The sequence below is a fragment of the Mesoplodon bidens genome (genome assembly GCF_964165515.1).
Source record: "Mesoplodon bidens genome assembly, chromosome: 13".
Classification (NCBI taxonomy): Eukaryota; Metazoa; Chordata; class Mammalia; order Artiodactyla; family Ziphiidae; genus Mesoplodon; species Mesoplodon bidens.
In genome coordinates this window covers 74,083,192-74,105,808 of record NC_138169.1, presented here as the reverse complement: position 1 = coordinate 74,105,808, position 22,617 = coordinate 74,083,192, and the positions used below count along the sequence as shown (strand labels likewise).

The following is a 22,617-nucleotide window of genomic DNA, read 5'->3' as shown; positions in this document are numbered from 1 at the left end:
GGGAGAAATTTAAAGGAGGATATAAAAATTAAAGTAAAACCTAATAAAATGCTTTACAAATAAGATTTCATTATTTAATTTCATTTTAGAGTGATCACTTTACATAGCAGACCAATAAACTCTACTGAGGAATACAGAGGCTGATGAATCAAACAACTGAAATTAATTGATGCTTTTGAGAACCAGGCAAAGGATATTAGCTGTATATGAAGCATAACGGTAACTAATATTAAAGTAATACTTTTACTGATTTACAACAGAAGGAAAGAATATTCAATATAGACTTTCAGAGCAAATTTAAACAAAGAATGTTTGGAATTGGGTTCCCATCAAATTAGGTTCTGTTTTGCTGACAATGGAACAGGCTAGAAACAAAAGAAATGCCAAAAAGAGGGAAAGGAAGAATTCCCATCAGAGCAGGTAAGGGGAAATACCAAAGAGGAGGGAAAAGCAGGAGTTTAACAAATACTGTATTTTTAAATTTTCAGTTGATGTACTGTCTCCCGTTAGCTTCTTTAAAAAAAATTCCCTGTTTGGGTGAGATGCGGTTACCTCAGGACTGCATGCAGACTTTTTGTATGAATGTCTTAGTGGTTCAATCTGTGACCTTAGTGAACTGAGGCTTTGCTCAAGGACGTGGTCTCACACCAAAAGCTGTCCTGTTTGTAAGAGGCAAGAAGATCCACACCTGTGCCTTTAAAAGTACCAGATGGCTTAATCTGGTATATAGCTTGTCCAAAAGAGTTGTGGAAGGCTGAGCATTGCTTAGTGCATAAGAGGTCTTCAGAATTGTACTTTTGCTAGTCGCGGGTGGGGTTAAAGGTTAAAGACTTGAGACTGTGCCATGACAATAGGAACCTGTCATGATGTTTTTCTCAAGGGCTGGCAGTGGGGTGTGTGCAGCACATTATGGTCTAAATCCATGACGGAGACACCAGAGAGCAGCAGAGAAGGTGTAACAGGAGCACATGGCAGTCCCAGCCTGACACTGGCCAGGACTTGGTGACCAGCCTTTGTCACAAAGTGCTGCTAAGTAGCTTTTCTGTTTGTTTGTTTTGCGGTACGCGGGCCTCTCACTGCTGTGGCCTCTCCCCTTGCAGAGCACAGGCTCCGGACACGCAGGCTCAGCGGCCATGGCTCACGGGCCCAGCCGCTCCGCGGCATGTGGGATCTTCCCGGACCGGGGCACGAACCCACGTCCCCTGCATCGGCTGGCAGACTCTCAACCACTGCACCACCAGGGAAGCCCAAAGTAGCTTATTTATAAATTAATATGGATACCACTCCTATGCAACTGAAACAGGCACAAATAATCACATTGCTGACTTGATGGCTACAATATGTAATCTAATTTCAGATGCTTCAAATCGTTAAGATGATTAAATGTCACCAAAAATCTCTGGTGGAATTTCTTCTCTTTCCACAGAGCATTTAAGTCTAGGGTTAAACAAGGTCTGGAGAAAAACTAGCACCAACTAAAAGAATGTGACCCTCTCAAAGTGGCAGAATACCCCACTTTGTGAAAATCCTCAATACTTCTGTCATGGTATCTTTTTTTTGTTTCTTTGGCCTCGCTGCACGGCTTGTGCAACAAGGGATTGAACCCGGGCCCTCAGCAGTGAAAGCACCGAGTCCTAACTGCTGGACGGCCAGGGAATTCCCCTTGTCATGGTATCTTTATTCTACACTGACATTTTCAGAGATTTCTTGCTAATTGCCTATTCTTATGAGTATACACATTTTTGAAAAAAATGAAATGATACTTAAGCCACATTTCTAACTCAATAAAAGTCACTTCAAGTCCTGTACAAATGATAATCTCTTCTTCTATTCCACAGAAAAGGCCAATTTTCAAGACTATTTAATAAATAAGTAAATTGAGACATCAAGCCTCTACTAAACTGCCTTTAGTTTTAAAACTCAATAAAAAAAGTTGAGAATACTCAGGATGGATTTCAATTAGGAGGCAGTATAAAACATGATCACTTGTATTTCCTTTTTTTTTTTTTAAGTTTCTTCTTAAATAAACTAGAAAGGTACTCTTACAGCAATTTACCCACTATATAGGAACACTTCAGCTGGCTAATCCACAGAAAAATTTCAGAGCATTTTTTTCTGAGCCCATCAACCCTATCAGAGTTCAGAGCCAATCTCAATACACTGATGGACTCAGTTCAATCTGCTCCTAAGTGAGAGGAGGTGGAGGATGTGTGGTCACTGGCTGACATCATTACAGTCCAAATCATGGGGTTCCCAATGTGATTCAAGTAGTAAAATGTCTGCAAAGCATCGTGGGTTTCGTGGTGGGATATTATGATAGTTTAGGATATATAATAGATTTAAATTTTCTGTTGGCAGAAACCAATTATAAGGTATGTAATAGAAAAAAATCACTGGGGTTTTTGTTTGGGGGAACAGTTGTCAAACTAACCATACAGGCTGTTTCTGCTAAGATCAATTATTTACTCACTAGTTTTGTTATCTGTTTGGAAGGAACACTTGGTATTATTTATAGAATGCAAGGGTTCAGGGCTTCCCTGGTGGCGCAGTGGTTAAGAATTCGCCTGCCAATACAAGGGACACGGGTTCGAGCCCTGGTCCGGGAAGATCCCACATGCCGCGGAGCAACTAAGCCCATGCGCCACAACTACTGAGCCTGAGCTCAAGAGCCCCCAAGCCACAACTGCTGAAGCCTGCGTGCCTAGAGCCTGTGCTCCGCAACAAGAGAAGCCATGACAATGAGAAGCCCGCGCACCGCAACGAAGAGTAGCCCCTGCTCGCCACAACTAGAGAAAAGCCCGCGTACAGCAACGAAGACCCAACACAGCCAAAAATAAATAAATAAATAAATAAATAAATTAAAAAGAAAAGGAAAAGAATGCAAGGGTTCAGCAATTTGAGAACTATGGGGCTTAAAATGTGTGTATCAATAATTGACCATAAGTCTTCAAAAACTTTTCCCCAAGGATAATTTTTAACAGCTAGTTCCTAAACCGTCTTGGAGCATTTTGAGCTTGATGGTAATAAAGACGATGGGTAGGGAACTTACCTTGCCCACTCTACTTGCAAAACAGTTCCTGAACGATAGGTGAACTGGGGTGGACTTAGAATAGAGAAGCAGACTGCAGTGGTCGAAATGAGAGATGACAAAAGTCTCATTCCAGGAATTGGTTGTAGAAAGGGAAAGGAAAAGTCAGACTTTAGAGCTATGACAGAGAAAGAAACAGGAAAATTTGAAGTTGAGAAGATAAGAGTGAGGAATCAAAGAAAACTTCGAAATAGCAACTATATAAGCGACTTATGATGGTTTTCAAGTGATAAAATAAATGGAAGATATTTTCTGTAGAAAAACATTTACTGTAAGAGCCACCCACAACTTCTTGAACACAAACCATTCACTGGAAAAAGGAAACACAAACACCAGTTGATTAAGCAACAGGATAAAACAACTTCAGAAAGAGATTTTAACTACATGATCCTAGACGTCTTCCAAAGTTTAATGAAATGTATTCTTTAAAAACTGGTACAAGTTACATCATTAATTTTATGTCTGATTATTCTAATAGTGTATTACTCATCTCATCCAAAATGAGTTAATATTCATAAGCAACTGGAAAAGGACCTGGTACATATTAAGTGCTACATAAGTGTTTAAATAAAAAAACCTTTGGCCATCTATCAGTGATTGAGTATTAACATCAACTTTGACTGGGTGAATATACAGTCCTTGTTGGTCTCATGCATCAGATCTTTTAATTTCTATGTCCTACAAAATAAAGTCCAAGTTCCTTAGACAAAACCATTCATATTCTAATCCAGGCTGCCTTTCCAGCTGTGGTAAGAGGCAGCCCCTGCGGAGCCATGGCTTCCTTGTCTTTAAGCAGTGTGGTCACTCTCACCCTGGCCCCAGCCCCTGGCTCCAAATCTGGGCTGCCCTGTGGTTCTCTCTGAGCATAATGTAGTGTGACACTCTGCCAGTTCTGGGTCTCAACCTTAAGTCCAGAGAGTTTCTGGTTTGGGGATTCAGCCACCATGTAAAGAAATTTAACTACCTGGTGAGACCATGTGGGGAAGGAGGGGAGGAGAGAGAGGGAGAGAGTGAAGTAGACTGAGAATATTACATGACAGGAAAACAGGGGCACATGCCCTTTTACAGGGACAGCCACTATTTAAGCACAACTGACAGCTCTCACTCAAAATCTACCATTTTCAGGAAAATCTAGAAACCTGAATTTATATATGCTATCTGATCAGTGACAACTGATTCTAATTGTTAAACACGGTGTGGGCCACCCTCCTTCCCCAGTCAGTGCCCTTTTCTCCACGGGCTGAGCAATCCCATGTTATGCTACCATTCACAGTGTCAGCCTCCACCTCTATGCTGATGATGCTCAGGACTGTCTCTCCGAGCCTGGCCTGTCCTTAGAGTTCCAGATCCACGTGCACAATTGCCTGCTGTGTATCTCTGCCTACACGTGACACAGATACCTCAAACCGGTTAGGTCCCAAAATGAGGGTCATCTATCCTTTGAATCTTGCTTTTGATTCTGTATTCTCTAACTCAGTGGGCTGTATCACCACCTGCCTAGTGGTCCAGCAAGAATCTGAGCAGGCATGGTGATTCCTCTGTACTTTTTATACCCTATAGTGAGGTGATGAAAACAGCTTACTGATTCCATCACCTCAAGGTCTTCTGAATTTGTTCTGTCTTCTCCTGCATGGTCTTGGTACTACCCTGGTTTAGATTCTCATTATTTCTTATCTAGACCATTGCAACAGTCTCAATTGTTCTCCTAACCTAAACAATGTCTCCCTCCAGTTTATTTTCTACACCGATACTAGACTGGCCTTTCAGAGGGACAAATCTCACCCCTCTATCAAGTTTCCTTCCAATAGCTTGTCTGAGAAATGGGGCTCCTCAAGACCTGGTCTCATCCTGCTTCTCTAGGCTCCTTCTCTTCACGTTCTAGAGGATCGTTTGTTACCTGCAACTCCCCAAATACAACAGGCACCCTGTATTCTTTCTCTACGAAGTTTACTTAGGATTTCACTTTCCCTCTATCTGGAAGGCCCTTCTCCTATTCAACATGTAGAGCTGCTATTGCAGCCTCTCTGGTGCTTGCCTAACCTCTAACTCCACCAAGATATAGTATTACTCACTTTTATGTGACCTATACATGTTTCTTATTGTTTATATGTATATTTGTTTGCACATTGACAAAACACAGCAATCACTCCACAGAAGCTGATCTGGTCCCTGAAACTGAATTCATAATCTTTTAAAGTCTCCTATTCTATAATTTCTTTTATAAATATCCAAAATAAAACATTTGGCTTCGATGTTATTCAAATATTTTTAAAAGCTGTCAATTTAAAAAGTCTCAAATCCCTTCATGATCCCCATAAAAGAGTTACATGCTACAATTATGTTTTGATTAAGCATTTTAAAGCTCTACTCACCCAAAGGTTGGTCAACTGTTTGCTCTTTATTATCTATAGAAAGGTAAAAATGCAAAAAGATAAGGAGCTGTTATCCATGATACATCTTTGGGGTTAGAGAGATACAGAAACAATGAACAATCACATCAGCAGCACTGAGGGCAGAATGTGGTTTCTAACAGCTAATTTATGATTTTTAAGGTTTTCAGGTTCTTGATTAAAAACATGTACCTAGATGGACAAGAGTCGGAATCGGGCAGGAGAAGGTCTCTGGTAACTGATTACCACAGCTGGGGTGATACTCTTTAACATGTTAGGTAGAGATTACAATCTGAAAACGGTTGGTGCTGGAATTTAACATCTACTGAACGATGGCATGGGACTGTTGTACGTGCTGTAAATACAACGGATTTAAATAATCTCAATTTATGAGGTATGTACTATTATTACCTCCATTATACAAATAAGGAATCTGAGGCAGAGAAAGACTGAGTCACTTGCCCAATGTTTTCAAGCTAGGAAATCTCATTCCATGGTCACGCTCTTTGCCATTAACTATACATAAAATGAAATACCTCCCACTCTCAAGGACCATGCAGGAAGAGATGCAGGGAAAGATGGAGTTCAGTCAGTAATGTGTCTTTTACTATAGACAGGGTGTTTGCATTTTTAATAATATATATGCTATGAGAGTCCACTAAAAATATATTAAATTCTTTTAAACTAAACTTTTTGGTGTTTCTAATTCTTGAGGAGTAACGATATAATGAAAAAGGAGGTCAGGAAAATTTTAGAAGCTTAGTGGTGCTGGTTTGCAAAAGTTTTCCTGAGATAGCTTTTCATAATGTCCATCGAAGGGCATGAAATAACAGACAAATTTAGGAAAAGGGGATTTCTAACCAGATCAAGAGAAGCAACTAGCCACATGACGAGGGTGGTTCTCCAACACCACTTAGTTTTGGGTGCTTGAAGCAAGTCTCACAGGGGCTTCCCAGAGCTCGAGGCTGGAACAGCAGGAATGATATGCGGGTAACAGTGGCATTCTGGTTTGTCTCACTGGCTTATGTGTAATCAGCACAGCCCAATCATCACTCACAATAACAGATGTTTATTAACAAAATATGGGCAGAAAACTAAGCAAACTAGTCATGGTGCTAAAACTATGAGAAATAACATGTCAAGAAATAAGAGGGATCTCTACATATATTAACTGATACATATAACTACCTTCTTATTGTACTCCTGTGTGAGGTTTTATTTTCAGATATAGTCACAGGTTCCATCAGTGCCTTTCAGAATGCTCACAGCCTGGACTGATGTCCTCGGTCTTCATGGAGTCCTCACTATTACCACGCCTTTCATCTCAGGTAAGGCTTCCCTTTAGCTTAACTTGTTCAGAAATCTGTTCTGATTAAAACTGGCCAAAGAATGAAAATTACTCCTGCCAACTGTCAGTCTCTTAATGGTCAATGACTAACTACTCATCTGTGTAGCACTAACAATAATTTTACTTCAGTTACAGACACCCACCCAACTAGCTCAGATGTGTTCAATGACTGGGCAGTTTTGAACAAGGACCCAGGGGTCTGGTGAGTTCAGAGATGTTACTCCTGTCCCTCTTTCAAAGGCTGCTTCTTGTCTTTCAAATTAAAGAGCGTGCACTTCCCCATTTAACTGCCTTTTTATGACACAGAGTTATTCACAATGATAGAGAATATCTATAGTATCTTTAAGTTACTGTATTCAATAACTAAATATCTAAAGCTAATGTTTTAATGTTTGTATTACTCACCGGGATGCCCGAGATTATTTAATTCATCTAAAATAAAATAAGAGAAAATAGATTAAATAATCTTTAAATAATTTAAATAGATTTAAATAACCTTTAAATAAGCTGCCAATTTAGCACAGATAGTAAGACTGACAAAAGAAGTTGATTTTTGCACTGTTGAATTGCGTTATAATGTCTTATCAGGTTAGGACTTTTAAAATGCCATAAAGGAGAAGTCATGCAAATTGTGAAGAGGAGAGAATGTGGTTGTGGACATCAGTTAGGACTCCTGAGCCAGTACTACTTTCATTAAATGACAAAAAGCTAAATAGACTCATTCTTAATTTGATCAAAGTTTTAGATATTCTGGCCAATTATTGGATGAAAACAATCAAGAGACAGGTTTGTCTATGGCCTCAACTATACACTTCATGAAACTAATTAAAAACCTCAAATGATATTTTTGAGAATAAACTTTCAATTTTAGAACAGTTCAAGATTTACAGAACTATCGTGAAGATACTACAGAGAGTTTCTACATACACCCATACCTAGTTTCCCTATTTTTAACATCTGTTGTTAGTAAGGCGTATTTGTCACAATTAATGAACCATTAATGTTCTTTTATGTTCCAGGACCCCATTCGGGACACCACATCACATTTACTTGTGTCTCCTTGGGCTCCTCTTTGTTGTGACAGTTTCTCAGACTTTCCTTGTTTTTAATAACACTGACAGTTTTCAGGATTATCGGTGAGGTATTTTGTAGGATGTCTGTAAATCGGGATATGTCTGATGTTTTTCTCCTGGTTACACTGGTGGAATGTGTTTTTGGAGGTATAGTGGTTTCAGAATTGTTAGCCTGTAGAGCCTGGCTAACAGAAAGAAAATCATCTAAGCAAATACCTATGACATTATAGCCATCTATTTTTCCTTTACAAATTGTGTGAAGATAAAAATTAACATTCACAATAAATTATAAATGCTATACTATTCATAAAATATTATGCAGTAACTTCTATGAGATATAAAATCAACTACAGAGTGGTATCAGCTAGAGTACAGGGTTCTGTACGATTTCTTCTGCCTTCTGTGTTCACTCATTCCCAGGTACTTAGGTTAGCACCTGTTCTTCCATCCCATAATCAGTGAGGTTGCCTCATACACTTGCAATAGGTTTAGATTCTTTGGTCATATTCTGTGTTCCATCCTGGGATCCCCCTCCTCTGACCTCCTAAACGATTTAAAACCTGCATATATGTATTTACCACTACAGCTGCCATATAGAATATTTTCACTGCCCTAAAAAAATCCCGAGCTCCACCTATTCAACCCCCTACCCCGTCTCCTGATCAAGTATCTTTAACAAAGCACATAAAATAGATCACATCATGTTCTACAGGTAAGAAAAAGATATGGTATGTTGGGACATTGTTAGCATGTGCCACTCCACCAACTATAAAATGCCTCAACTTTGCAGACTTTTTTAGAAAGAAGAGTTGGATCTAATTTTTCCATCTGAAAATTTTCGAGTAGTTTCATAGTTGGGTTTTCATCTGTGTTTGGAACAGATTTATCTGAAAGTTACTACTTAATAGTGTGTGCCACTGCAAAAATTATAGGAAGAATCTTTCAGGTAAAGAAGCAGCAAGGTGGTAATACACATGCATTACCCAGAAGCTGAACAGCAATGCTAGTTTATGTTTATTCTTAGAGGTCTCCAACGTTAGGAGGTTTTAAAAATCATGCAATTAGGTGAAAAAGGAGAAGGAAGAAGAGTTTGGTTAGGATTTCTTTACATAGATTCCCTCATGTAGGGCCCACAGGTCACAGGATTAGAACTGCTTTATGCTAGAGAATTCCTGTCCTCAACTATGACTGGGATGAAAACAGTAATTATAGTATTTCAAAGTGACACCATAGCAGTATGAAGGACAGGAAAACCAGGAAACATAAGATTTAACATTATTTTTTTACTTTGCTCAAGTAGAGCCTAAGGGTTTATAATAAAGAGGCAGAAATTGAAAAAATACTTTGCTATCCACAAACCTAATTTTGCAAAACAATGTGACATCACACTAGGGGAAGGTAATTTAAGTTTTAAAATTTACTCATTACAACTTATGTGCAAGGCTTTGGTTAATTAAAACAAGATAAAAGTTTATGTTAAAATAACTTTCAGTTCTCTTTAATCTACCATGTCACTTTTACCATAATATATAATCTTCAGCCTTGTAGCTTCAAAAAATGGATCTTATAAATTTTATATTAAAACAGGATATTTAATATTTGCTAAAGCATGCGTTAAACAATAAATCTCCTGTCCTGAAACTGTTATAGAAATTACATTTGCATTTGAGAGGCATCTTACCATGGCTAAAGGATAGATAAAATAATCTAAACAACTATCCATGACAGTATAGCCATGTATTTTTACAAATTTTATGAAGATAATTAACATTAAGAATTAATTGCAACTGTTCACTATTCATAAGGTGTTGTACAGGAGCTTTATTTTTTTAATTTTTTGGCCACACCATGCGGCACATGGCATCTTAGTTCCCCCACCATGGATCGCACCTACACCCCCTGCAGTGGAAGCGCAGAGTCTTAACCACTGGACCGTCAGGGAAGTCCCAGGAACTTTATTTTTATATGCAACAGAAAATCAATTAAAAATTAGTTGTTTTAATTAATGTCAGTTTAATAGTGTCTCTGGTAATTTATTAACCCTCAAAGACTAAGATACAGTATCCTTCTATCAAAATTTTTTCTTATAGCTAGTATTTTTTCCATCACTGCACTCAATAAACCAGGGCACTCCACCAATCCCAAGAGGAACCAGCATGCGGGATATTTGGTTTCAAACCAAAGGATTACACTACCTTCAGTGCACTCCACTGCCTCATCTGTTCTTCCTTGTTTCAGAGAAAACAAATGTGAATATGTTGTAATTCATGATCTTAGGAAGGGCAGCCATCAAGCAGAGATAAATAGCAGAGAAATATGTTGACAAACCAACATATGCATCAATATCTCCTCCTACTGACAACATAACCAAATGCACTAAGCTTAACCAGAACACACCCCCAAATTATGCACTTCATAGAGGGATTGTTGATTAATAATCATTCTTTTCTTTATATGCCTGTGATTTTTTTTGAAAAAATGGTTTATTAAAAATCTTTTTCCCCTAAATCAAGGTTTTTTTTTTTTTTTTTAGCTAAAGCTTTAAGGAATACATTTTTGCCATAAATGTTTAACATACAAACTATAAAAGTAAAAAAATTATGAAAAAGATCTCAATAAAATAGCCTTTTTTTACAGTTCTTTCTGCTCTTTGTATGTGAATCCTGATTAGTTTAGTATGTATGCTCTCAAATTTCTACTTAAGCATCAGCAGATATTTTGTTTAACATACCATTAAATTCAATGGGTGAACAGAATTTCCACTGTTCAAACACTTCATTTTATATGGCTCCATTTGTCAGAATACTGAGCGATACTGCTTACCTACGATGACTTCTGCCTTCTTGCTGTTTTGACTGTCTCGATCATTATATACACGACACCAATAGGTTCCTTGATGTTCCAAATCCACATAAGGCACCTGTATCAATATTAAAACATTCTCACATTTCCTCAATTTTAATTTAAGTGGCTTGGAGAAAGTTATTTTGAGTTTTTTTTTTTAAACCTACAAATCCTAACATTTCAGACATTCCTAGATTATTTCCATTCATTAGGTCAAATATTAGCAAGCAAATAATAACAGTGAATCTAACAGTGGTGAGTCTGATGCAATACTGTCTGACATTTTTCATACAAGCACTTACATGTGGGCCGGTGTTCTAGCCCTTTTGCAAATATAAGAATCAATTAATATTAGATAATAAAGAACTTGAAAAAATACTGAAAACATTAAAACACCCCAAAGAATATGAATTTTAATATTCACTGTAATTTTCAATTATACTATTTATTTTACATATTAACCCCCCAAATATCCCCAAGGCCAACTTCCTACCATGTATAGCTTTTTTGTCTCATGTGTTAATGGTGATTCATTTTTGAACCACTGGTAGTGAGGAATAGGGCTTCCAACAGCAACACACTGTAGGATCAACGTGCTGCCAGGCATCAGCTTTTGGGACTTTGGTTCAATACAGATTTGCAACTTAGAGTCAGAGACGCCATCCAAACTTCCTTAAATTAAAAGAAAAATATCACGGAACATAAATAAAATCTCTAGGTTAAAAAAATTTTTTTAATTAAAAAAATGTTTTCAAGTTCATCCATCTTTTTTTTTTTTTTTTTACAGTCTTCAATAGCATCTCCCAAATGATGTTTCATAAAACTGTAGCACATCTAGAAATATTAAGAGATGTTCTGTGGATAAAAGGATGCTGCAGACAAATAAGTTTAGAACATTCTGGGTTAAACAAAGTTAAACAGATGTCTTTACTGCAGGACTTCTCAGTTTTCCAAGTGTTAGTATGCATTGTGTATTTAAGAGGGGAAAATAGTTTAAGTGGTTTCTAAATGTGTTTGGCCACAGAGTCTTTTCGGTGGGAGCAAAGGACATAAGCATCTTGAGTGATGTTTCTGTTCAAAACAGAAAGCTCTACGTTCTGCTGTTTCATTTAACTTGCCTTCTTAAAATTAGGAGTTTTGTTATCAGCACTGAATAAATATGGATGGGTTAAGCGTTATCTATTGAACGCTCATCTGTTACTCTCTAAGGGCCGTGAGGACAGAAGGCTTGTCAATGTGATCCAGTAACAATGAAACTCAGTGTCTAGCACATTGCAGGTGATCAATAATATTTGTTGAATGAATAAGATACCATTTATAAACATATTAAAGTTAATTACATGCACAGAAATATTCTAGGAAAACATAAATCACTCAATTAATCATGACTATTTCTAGAGACGTTATTCAGGTATAGGAAAAGCTAAATTGAGAGAAGAATGGAAGACAGACAAATTGGCAACAAAAAGTCTGTTTCCCTCATTCCTTTTGTCTAGCAAAAATGAAAGATATGGTTCTTGACTGTTTGTGTGAAAAAATAATACCTGATGGCTACTCTTTAGAGTACCCTGGGTTTTTTCCTTGATCAATACTAGTTATTGGACTAAAAAGATGGATGGCAAAAGTAGAAAACCAGTTGGATGAAATGATTCACTGCAGCAAATGATGTACTATATGCCCTGTCATGCCTACATCAACTCTATAGATAGTCTTTATTCCACAACACAATTTTTTAGAAGTAATACAATAGTTTGGGAGAAAAAGTATAGAAAGGAACTGAAAAGTGAGCAAGACGGCATTAGATTTCTCTTCTCCTCCACAACCAGAGACCACAACATTTAGACCCATGAAAGGTGGCAAGTTTGAATAGGTCAGCAGCAGGGCCAGACTGAGAAAGGTCATGTCAGCCCAAGACATCTGCATGTCCGTCTTGTCTGTCTATCTATACATCACATGGGGTATGGGATAAAATACTATCGACTGGTGACATTATATTGGGTGAAGTACATATGTGAGTACTATCTTTGATACTTTGAAATTATTTATTTAAAAGTAAACATTTAAAATAAAATTTAAAAAAGGAAATTCCCATCCCAGCATTCAAGTTACTTTATCACTTACTCTGGAAGCTTTCTGTTACTTCTGTGACATCACAAACATCCAGCTGTGACCACTGGCTAAATTCGAAGGTGAAATTATTATTAACTCGACAGACATAAAAGCCTGCATCTTTTATATGCACTGTGTTAAAAATAAGTTCTGATGCATTTCCGTTCGGAATCTGTGAAAGAGTCAATGAGAGGATAAAAATGAATAACTCATCAAAACATACCTTATAAAAATGTGCTGTGCAAAATGTATGATGCTCTTGGAACTTTGAAAAGTATATCTTTTTCTCCCCCAAGTTCTAAAATATCTGTTACTTAAAAAACAACAACATTTTGAGTAACTTGGGACTGAAGTCTTAGAAAATCAGTCTTCTACAAATCTGTTAACAAGAGAGTTAAGCTCTCTCCCTTGTATCTTCCCAAAACTCACTAACAGAAAAGTATCTGTCATTTAAAATTGTTTGATCATTAGTATCTAAAGGATCTAGAATTGTAACATTTATGAGCTAAGTAGTCATACAACATGACCAACCCGTGATGGAGTGAAGGGATCACAGAAAGTTAGGCCTGGCTGTTTATTTCTGTTCTGATTAAATTAGCTGTCAGTATATGAGCAAGTTATTTTACCCCAAGACCCCGTTTTCTCATCTGAAAAATTCTATCAGAGGATAGATGCCGTGACCAATATGCTTCTTTCAAGGTCTGGGTGGAGAAGGGCTATGGGAAGCCTATCAGTGATGGGAAGGAAGGTCCATGCCAGGGTTTCCCAAGCTTTTACTCCTGGGCTCTGGTCACCACGTTAAGTTTTCTTTCACCTTAGCCGCTCCCATCAATTTATCAGCACCACCCAACTCTGGCATATTGTCAAAGGGCTTTGTCAACTGCCTCGTTATATATTGGCTCCCTTGCAAAGTACTTTAACAAGCTCTCCCTCTCCAAACTCCAGCCAATTGAATTCAGCTCTCTCTCCTCTCAGAACCTGCACCAGAGAGAGAGCATTTTGCTGAAGATCTGACAACTGGGATGGAGGCTGCCTTAGCACTGCCGGACCATCCTACCACGTGAACCTACTAAGTTTGCTTTCCTACTAGGCTATTCCTGTGTACTTTCTCTCTCCTCTAACCTCCTGCATTCCCACTTCTCTCAGCCATTGACTTTAGTCTGTGCTTATTTGTAACTCTCTTCCCTCCTGTTAAAATGGAAAGCGTGTCTTCCTAACAAAGGTTACTTGGGCTTGGGTTGCATGGGGATCCTAACCACTCAGAACCCCAAAGCTGGTATGCAAATTAGTTCAAGCTGAAGATGTTTAGGATTCAGCAGATGCAGAAAGAAGCCTTATCAGAGCTTTCCTTATCTGACTAAAAGCAGAAACTTCTGGGAAACGAGGCTGCCATAAATTCCCTCTTCAGGGTGGCTTTTATTCCTAGGAAGGAGACCCAGAGGAAACCTACCAAAGTCCCCTCTCCAGGGAAGTTTTAAGAGCCATGAAGAAGACGGAAAGACCGCTTGTACTTGCGTGCATAAATAGTGCCACAAACTTTCGCATCTCCTGTTTATTCTCCTAGAAACCCCTTTGTATATATTTCCTAAAGAAACACATTTGTTCTTCCCAGAGAGGCTTTTTCTCCTTCCTCCCTTTTTCCTCTAACCGTAACCAATCACAGGACTACTTCTTTCGTAATTTCCCATATGAATAAACTTCTCTTGTTAATCTGTATTTTTCCAGTTAATTCACAGGCCCCCAGGGACTGAGCATGAGAGGGTGGGAGAAAGGTTTTTTCCTCTCCAACAATCCCGTCATCCTCTCTGACTTTGCTCCTGCAATTTTCTCTCTGCTTTAGCATCTATTTCTCTCTTTTATTGTATCACTTCCCAAAACATACTCTAGTACCTTTATATCTTAAACAAAACAATCCCAAGTATACCCCCCGCTTGACCCACATACCTCTCAGCAGCACTGAAAATGCTGACCACCCCTTTCTTCTTGAAATACTTTCCCAAGGGCTTCATACCATTCTCTCCTGGTTTTCATCTTATCTTGCAAATTCTTCTTAGCCTCTCTACTGGTTCCTCCTCCACTACACAAACTTTCTTCTTTTTCTTTTTTTTTTTTAAACACATTTATCTATGTATTTATTTATTTTGGCTGTGCTGCACAGCATGTGGGATCTTAGTTCCCTGACCAGGGATCAAACCTGTGCCCCCTGCAGCGGAAGCGTGGAGTCCTAACCACTAGACTGCCAGGGAAGTCCCAACAAACTTTCAATGTTGTCTCCCGAGGTATCCAAGCTGACTTAGATGCATTTAGACATCCAATAGGCACTTCAAACTTAACATGTCTAAAACCAAACTCTTGAGTTTTTGCCCTTAATCTCTTCCTCTCCCAGTCTCTTAATACCTCAGTAAATAACAGGTCCCCAGATGCTTAAGTAGAAAATCTAGGGTTATCCTTGAGCTCTCTTCCTTTTCCCTCAGGCTCCACATTTAATCTGTCGGGTTTGATGAACTCTACCTCTAAAATAAAGTGACTTACCCACTTTGATCCATCTCCACTGCCATGTCCTAATCCACAGTACCATTATTTCTAGTCCAGTGTAGGCATTAGATAACTGGGCTTCTTGCTTTGCTCTTGCTTCCCTTCAAGCAGCAAGTTGGTGTTTTAAAAACAAAAATTCTAACATGTTACTTCTCCTACTTAAGACCTTTAGTGGCTTCTCCCTTTGTATCACCCTGTTTATTTTCTCAGAGCTCTTAACTCACAGAGTTATCTTATTTGCTCACTGTCTTTCCCCAGTGGAGCTAGCAGGGCCCCTGTGTGTCGGTGCTTCACCATCCTGGCCTTAGAACCCGGCCTGGCACAAAACAGGTGTCCAACAAGTAGTCGTTAAACGAATATCTCCTGAAATAGACTATGAACCTAAGTGTGGTTTGACAAAACTCGACTGATAAGGGCTTTAAAATCCATTGCAACTCTTCACATCTACGATGCACTGCTCACCCTCTACATTCCTTCCCTTCTCAAGTCAGGACATAGTTCAGAAATGATATACTTAATAGAGTAAGTTTTGTCCATGATTTCTTCCTCAAAAGGCGTTTATTAAAATGAAAGCCACTTTGCAATTGAGAAAATACGGTAAAAGTAACTTTAGTGACCATCTCTCGGGAGCCTTGGCACATAAACTATCCCATCAATTAAGTTCTCTCAACCCCTGACGATAGGAATTCGAGTCGCTACTAACAGTCAAGGATCCAACACAGGCCTAGACAGTGCCAGTGCAGTCCTGTTACTGCAGTTCACGTCTGCCTTACCTCACCTGTGTGTGAGGGACGGAAATGAAAAATTGTACAAATCCACACGTTTCTTCTAAGGCACAGGGTGATCCCATCAAAGGAAAGATGGTCATCTTGGAACAGCTCTTGAACTTAGTTTCAGATTTGCAAATGGAGTCTTAATGTTGAGTTGGAAAGAAAGTTTAGTTATGTGACTAACAAGCTGAAAAGAATAATGGAGTTTCAAGGTACCATCTAGGAGGGAAGTGAGCGAGGGGAGATGAATGAGGGAGAAGAGAGAAGCCCACCGGAGTGGGACACAACGTGGCCAGACCACTGAGAAATCCCCAGCAGCAGAGTGCTCAAAGAATGTTTAAGACAAGAGGATTCCAATATGCAATTTTAAATTATGTGTTGGGTGGCACGGGGATACAATCCTTCCACAAAAGGAATAAATGCCCCTTTCTACCGACCTGAATTTTACTTCAGAATCTACCACAAGAGCCTAAATCTTTTGATATAATACAGTTATGGTGAATGCTTAAAATAATATTGCCTTCCATGTTGCTTTGAAAATCTTCTAAAGATTAAGACTGGAACATAATCTGTTGTAAAGAATTTTGTATAGATATTTTAGAATGTACTGGTGATGTTTCATGTTTGTTAACATTGTTGCCCCAAGTACTCCTGATTTTCCACAAGTTTCAGAATAGAGAACTGATTTTATTACTGCTTACCAAAGTAATGATTACTGAATAAACACTTCAGTAATAACACAGATTCTTTAACAAGGACCTATCATATCCCTCTAACAAAATTCCTAAAAACACACTGAAGAAAGCAGGCTAATTAATTTTCTATCTTTCTCTCTTCTCATGACAGAGGAATTAAAAGACATTTAAAAGACATTAAAAAATTACCTCTTTATTCATTTTGAACCATTGATATTGTACAAAAGGATGCCCAGTTGCCCGGCAACACAGCTTCACAAACTGTCCAGCTAAGACTGCCTTGGATTCTGGGTTTACAGTGATCTTTATTCCTTAAAAAAAAAAAAAAAAAAAAAGTTATATAAAGTCAGAGAAGAGGGGTTTTCCTTGTTTATGTTTCTGAAACCAAAAGAAGAAATATTTTGGAAATAACCTGCATATTCATCCTGGTTATAAATCACACATTCACATCTTCTCCATCAGATGATGAGTTTGTGAGTTCCAGGCTCTGTAAAACCTGGAGGAAAGGAACTCACCTGCAGAAGACTTTGATCTACTGTACTTCCCCACGACTGGGGGAAAAAATTGTTTGCCATATTTCTTCAATTCTGAGAAACATTTTTTCCACATTCTAACACCTCTGAAATCAGGATGAGCCTTATCATAGCTGTCTGCATACAGCAGTCACGATGCTTTCTCTGTGCCAGCTCTAGGAATACTTAGTCATAAAGGCTTATCTGGTCAGCACTTCAACTGAGTTAGGTGCGCCGTTAGTAAGACAAGTGTGAGTTTAAATACCACTTAAATGTCTTCAAAAGACATATGAGGGACTTCCCTGGTGGCCCAGTGGGTGAGACTCTGTGCTCCCAATGCAGGGGGCCTGGGTTCGATCCCTGGTCAGGGAACTAGATCCTGCCTGCCACAACTAAGAGCCTGCGTGTGGTAATTAAGACCTGGTGCATGGGGCTTCCCTGGTGGCGCAGTGGTTAAGAATCCGCCTGCCAATGCAGGGGACACGGGTTCGAGTCCTGGTCAGGGAAGATCCCACATGCCGCAGAGCAACTAAGCCTGTGTGCCACAACTGCTGAGCCTGCGCTCTAGAGCCCGCGAGCCACAACTACTGAGCCCACGTGCCACAACTACTGAAGCCTGTGCGCCCAGAGCCCGTGCTCCACAACAAGAAAAGGCACGACAATGAGAAGCCTGCGCACCGCAACAAAGAGTAGCCCCTGCTCGCCGCAAGTAGAGAAAGCCCGTGCGCAGCAGTGAAGACCCAACACAGCCAAAAATAAAAACAAAAGAAATAAACAAGACCTGGCACAGCCTAAATAAATAAATATTAAAAAAGAAAGGGCATATGAATGTCAATGCTGTGATTTGGCATTAAAATAAAACTGTTCTGTAAGCAGAAAGGTACAGAAACAGAAGAGCAGGATGTAAATTTGATACATGGGATGCAAACAGTTCTCATCTGAGAAATGACTACCAGCATCAGAACTTGGAAAACTTTTGACAGGAGCTTCCTGTCAAAGATCCTGGAGTCAATAATGGAATCCCTGCCCCCTCCCTCCTCCCTCTCTCTCAATCACTCCCTCTGTCATGGGGACGCTTGGGCAGCTCTGCAGAGAGGCCCAAGCAGTAAGGAAAGCAACTTGGGCCTCCTGCCAACAGCCGTGTGCATGAACCATCTGAGAAGAGGATTTCCCAGCCCCACTCAGACCTTCAGATGGCCGCAGCCCTGGCCGGCAGCTGGGCTGCCACCTCGTGAGGGACCCTGAGCCCAAACCACGCAGCTCCACCCCTCCTGGATGCCTAGCCTCGGAAACTCTGAGCTAATAAACAGATGCTGTGTTTTAAATTTTTGGTTTTGGGATAATCTGTTATGCAGCAATAGATAACTGACACAAAAGGAAACAAAGCTAGGAAATTTTACATTTGCCAAGGTTTTAATACATAAACCTGGGTTAGTTGGCTTTCAGAAAGGAGAAAGCATCATTAACACTTATAAAACTTAATTTCCCCTGCCTATTTTTATTTTGTTCCTCATGTATCCTGAACACGACCTCGTATCTTTTTCTTCTACAACCCATCAATCCAAAGGAACACAAGATTACCACTGAAGAGGAGACAGTCTAAATAACAACAACCTTAATACCTGAAAGGTACTAAACTTTCTAGGGACAAAATAGTACGTAAGGTAAAATAGGCATGTGAAATCCATGCAGGAAAGATACCAAATAAAACCCAAATCCAAAATGAGTAAATATTCATTGCATACTTATTACATTTGAAGGTCTGGAGAAACCCTGGAAAATCTTTAGTAAATATAGTAGAGCCTCTCAAAAAAGAATTTAAAAATCTTGCCAAGGAAAAGCTTTCATATCCATTCATCCTTTATGTGGATGCCAAGTGAGCAAAGGATGGCTGAAGTAACAGTTTTTCTGAATTCTGTAATCCATGTTGGTCAGAAAGTACATGTTGAAGTCAGAAAATGGGGTGACACTCTTACTTAAGCCAGAAAATTCACAGCACTGTATTTTAATGCCCTCATATACCATTCATCTGCCAGGAGAGACGTACATCACAACTTTAAGGTACAAAGATTCTGATTTTCAAAGTTTAGTTGTGATAAGAGAGGAAAAAAAGCTGCAACAACAACAGAAGGGAACAAGTATAAATCTGAAAAATACAGGCGCTGTGGTATATTGGCTTTAAAATTGGACGTCTTAAAGCCATCTGAAATGTAACGTCCCCAATCCCTCCTCTCCTCCGCGAGATCCCCCAGTCTCGTCCATCTCAGGGACGATAAACCAGGCTCCGGCCTCGCCCCAAGCATCCAGTTACTCAGGACGGAAACTTAGCAGCCCCCCCAAACCCCTCCTGCCCACATCCTCCTTCCCCACGTGTAATTCAGCTGCAAGGCCTGTCGCTTAAGCTTTTCCACGTCTCACCATCTTCAACGCCATGAGCTGAATCCAAGCCGCCATCCCCTCCTGAACTGACCTATTGTCACAGCCTGCGAACTTTCTTTCCTTACTTCCAACCAGCAGCCCAATGTCTTTTTAAAACATAATTAATCCATATCACTCCTCTGACAAAACCCTTTACTGACCTCCCACTGGATTTAGAATAAAACCCAAGCTCCTTACACGGCCCACGAGGCCCTCGTGCCCACCAGGCTCCAGCCGCCGAGGGCCTCTTTCCTCCGGAAGACGAGCTCTTTCCTGCCTTTCCACCACCTGCTGGTCCTCTGCTGGATTCCCCCCTAACCCCCACTGTTTCATGACAGACTCTCTCATCATCCAGGTCTCCAGCTGGTCCAGGAAACATGAGCTACCTCCCCGCTCCCACCCAGCATTATACTCGTCCCACTTTGTGGGCTTCACTGCACTCATCACCCGAAGTCCCGTTTCTTATTATCTGTCTCACCTACTAAAACAGAAGCTCTTGTCTTAGCCACCAGTTTACCAGACGCCAGAATAGTGCCTGGCATATGTGAAACGGTGGGTGTTCCACACATATTTGTTGAACGAATGTGTATAATAATAACAAAAATGACTATAATGGCAATTTACTGGCTGCTTTACATATGCCCAGCACTTTGATCTCTAACTTTCAAAATAATCATGTGAGTTAGATATTAACTAGATCTATGTTACAATGAGGAAAATGAACTTACATCATTTGCAGAAAGTCATCCAAATTACCCTGTGTAAATTATTAACTTCTCTGAGATCCCTTTTTTTTCTCATTGTAAAATAGCAGAACCAGGATGCAAAGCTAAGTTTGCTTGGGCTTTAAAACCCTTTTAAGCCTTGGGTTATCCCAGTGATTTTTTTTTTTCCTCCCACCTTTACTGAGGTATAAGTGACAAATAAAAACTGCATACATTTAAGGGTGCACAACATGATGATTCAGTATAGGTATACGTTTGTGAAATGGTTCTCACAATCAAGTTAATTAACACATCCATCACCTCACACAGTTATCATTTTCTGATGGTTCTTAATGCATCTCCCATGCTAATCCCATCTTCTGCCACAGGCAGCCTCTCTTACTGGAAGGAGGGTGACAGGCACAGTGCAGTGTCTTGTGCCATGGCAGTGCTTAAAAATTTACTGTGGCAAAGATTCTCTGCTATTACACAAAGAGACAAGAGATGAGAATGAAGGAAACGGAAAGGCTTTCTCTCTAGAGGGTCTTACAAAGAAATGAATGACTTCAGAGGAAGGCGCCCATGTGACCAGGATGTTCTAAAAGCTTCCTTTGTGGGAGACAAGACTAAATGATTTTTTTTTTTTTTTTTTGCGGTACACGGGCCTCTCACTGCTGTGGCCTCTCCCATTGCGGAGCACAGGCTCCGGACGCCCAGGCTCAGCGGCCATGGCTCACGGGCCCAGCCGCTCCGCGGCACGTGGGATCTTCCCGGACCGGGGCACGAACCCGCGTCCCCTGCATCGGCAGGCAGACTCTCCACCACTGCGCCACCAGGGAAGCCCAAGACTAAATGATTTTTTTTTTTTTTTGCGGTACGTGGGCCTCTCACTGTTGTGGCCTCTCCCGTTGAGGAGCACAGGCTCCGGACGCGCAGGCTCAGCGGCCATGGCTCACGGGCCCAGCCGCTCCGCGGCATGTGGGATCCTCCCGGACCGGGGCACGAACCCGCGTCCCCTGCATCGGCAGGCGGACTCTCAGCCACTGCGCCACCAGGGAAGCCCTGGACTAAATGATTTATAACAGCCATTCAAACTCACAGTAGATACATCTGTCCTGTACCAACAATTTTAGTAGTCTAAGTCTTCAAGAAGCAAGCAAACACACGTCTTTATTATTTACTGCTTCAGAGACGGAGAATTGAAAGGCACAGTGTGATTTGGAACCCGCCCTGGTGAGTAGCACAGAGGAAAGTCACAACACCTCCCATGTTTTAACCACACATATTTCTTTCCACCCTGTCTCGTGTGCGACAGGGAACCACGGTCACCTCTAACCACCCTCGCGCAGCGCCCACTAGTCAGAACGTGCTGAACAAAGTAAGGAGGGAAGATGACACAGAGCTCTGGACGGTGTACCAAGGCAGACGAAAGTTCTATTTTAAAGGGTGAATGTACAGCTTCCTGGCAAACAAGCCTATTTTCAGATAACATCTGCAAAGAAGTCAAAGAGGTTACTTGATTTCCTGTAAGCCGGAGAGAATCTGACTGGGTCTGATGGAACATGGGGATTGTGCTTTCAACACGTGTACACCTGTGTAGAGCAACCGGCTCAAGATATTACACAATAAAACTAAAACCCCTGCTGGACTCACTAAACAGATAAATTAGGGTGATTCTTGACCTGACAAAAGGATTCATCATAGGTTCCCTTTGAGTTGTTCTCTCTTACAATGCAGTTACTATCGAAGTAATTCACAGCTTTTCCAGGAACAGATCTATTGTGGATGTTACAGCGCGTCTATTTTCAGAGGCCATGAACCAAAAAACTTTTTCTATCATCTTCCATCTAAAACTCTGCCTCAACGTTCGTTATTTTGAATATTTCAAAACTATTACTGAAGAGCACCCCAGAGAGTCCCAGAATAAATACCATTCCTCTTCCTCTAACAACTTCCCCCCATTACACAACCAGTATACTGGTTGTGTACTTTCCTCTTACAGGTCAATTTACATTTGCATCTACTGTGGCTAAACCTGGTCTCCTACATCACACCTCTCACCCTTCTACATCATCGACAACTCCCTTTAACACTTTGGCGTGGAAACCCATCCTTCCAGCCCTCACCACCA

The 22,617-nt window shown here is 40.2% G+C and overlaps 1 protein-coding gene across 2 annotated transcripts in view; it reads right to left on the bottom strand.

Moving 5' to 3' along the window:
* MALT1 (MALT1 paracaspase) overlaps nucleotides 1–22,617 on the bottom strand; it is a 61,543-nt gene that overhangs the window by 22,754 nt on the left and 16,172 nt on the right. Inside the window, exons 3-9 of one of the 2 annotated variants that reach the window (XM_081253139.1) lie at nucleotides 17,042–17,163; nucleotides 12,865–13,024; nucleotides 11,237–11,415; nucleotides 10,723–10,819; nucleotides 10,095–10,127; nucleotides 7,232–7,258; nucleotides 5,461–5,493 (exon numbers count right to left, since the gene is read on the bottom strand). In XM_081253139.1, coding sequence (XP_081109265.1) covers nucleotides 5,461–5,493; nucleotides 7,232–7,258; nucleotides 10,095–10,127; nucleotides 10,723–10,819; nucleotides 11,237–11,415; nucleotides 12,865–13,024; nucleotides 17,042–17,163 — 651 coding nt within the window. The remainder of the gene's footprint in view (nucleotides 1–5,460; nucleotides 5,494–7,231; nucleotides 7,259–10,094; nucleotides 10,128–10,722; nucleotides 10,820–11,236; nucleotides 11,416–12,864; nucleotides 13,025–17,041; nucleotides 17,164–22,617) is intronic. The other variant, XM_081253140.1, reaches the window with a different exon arrangement.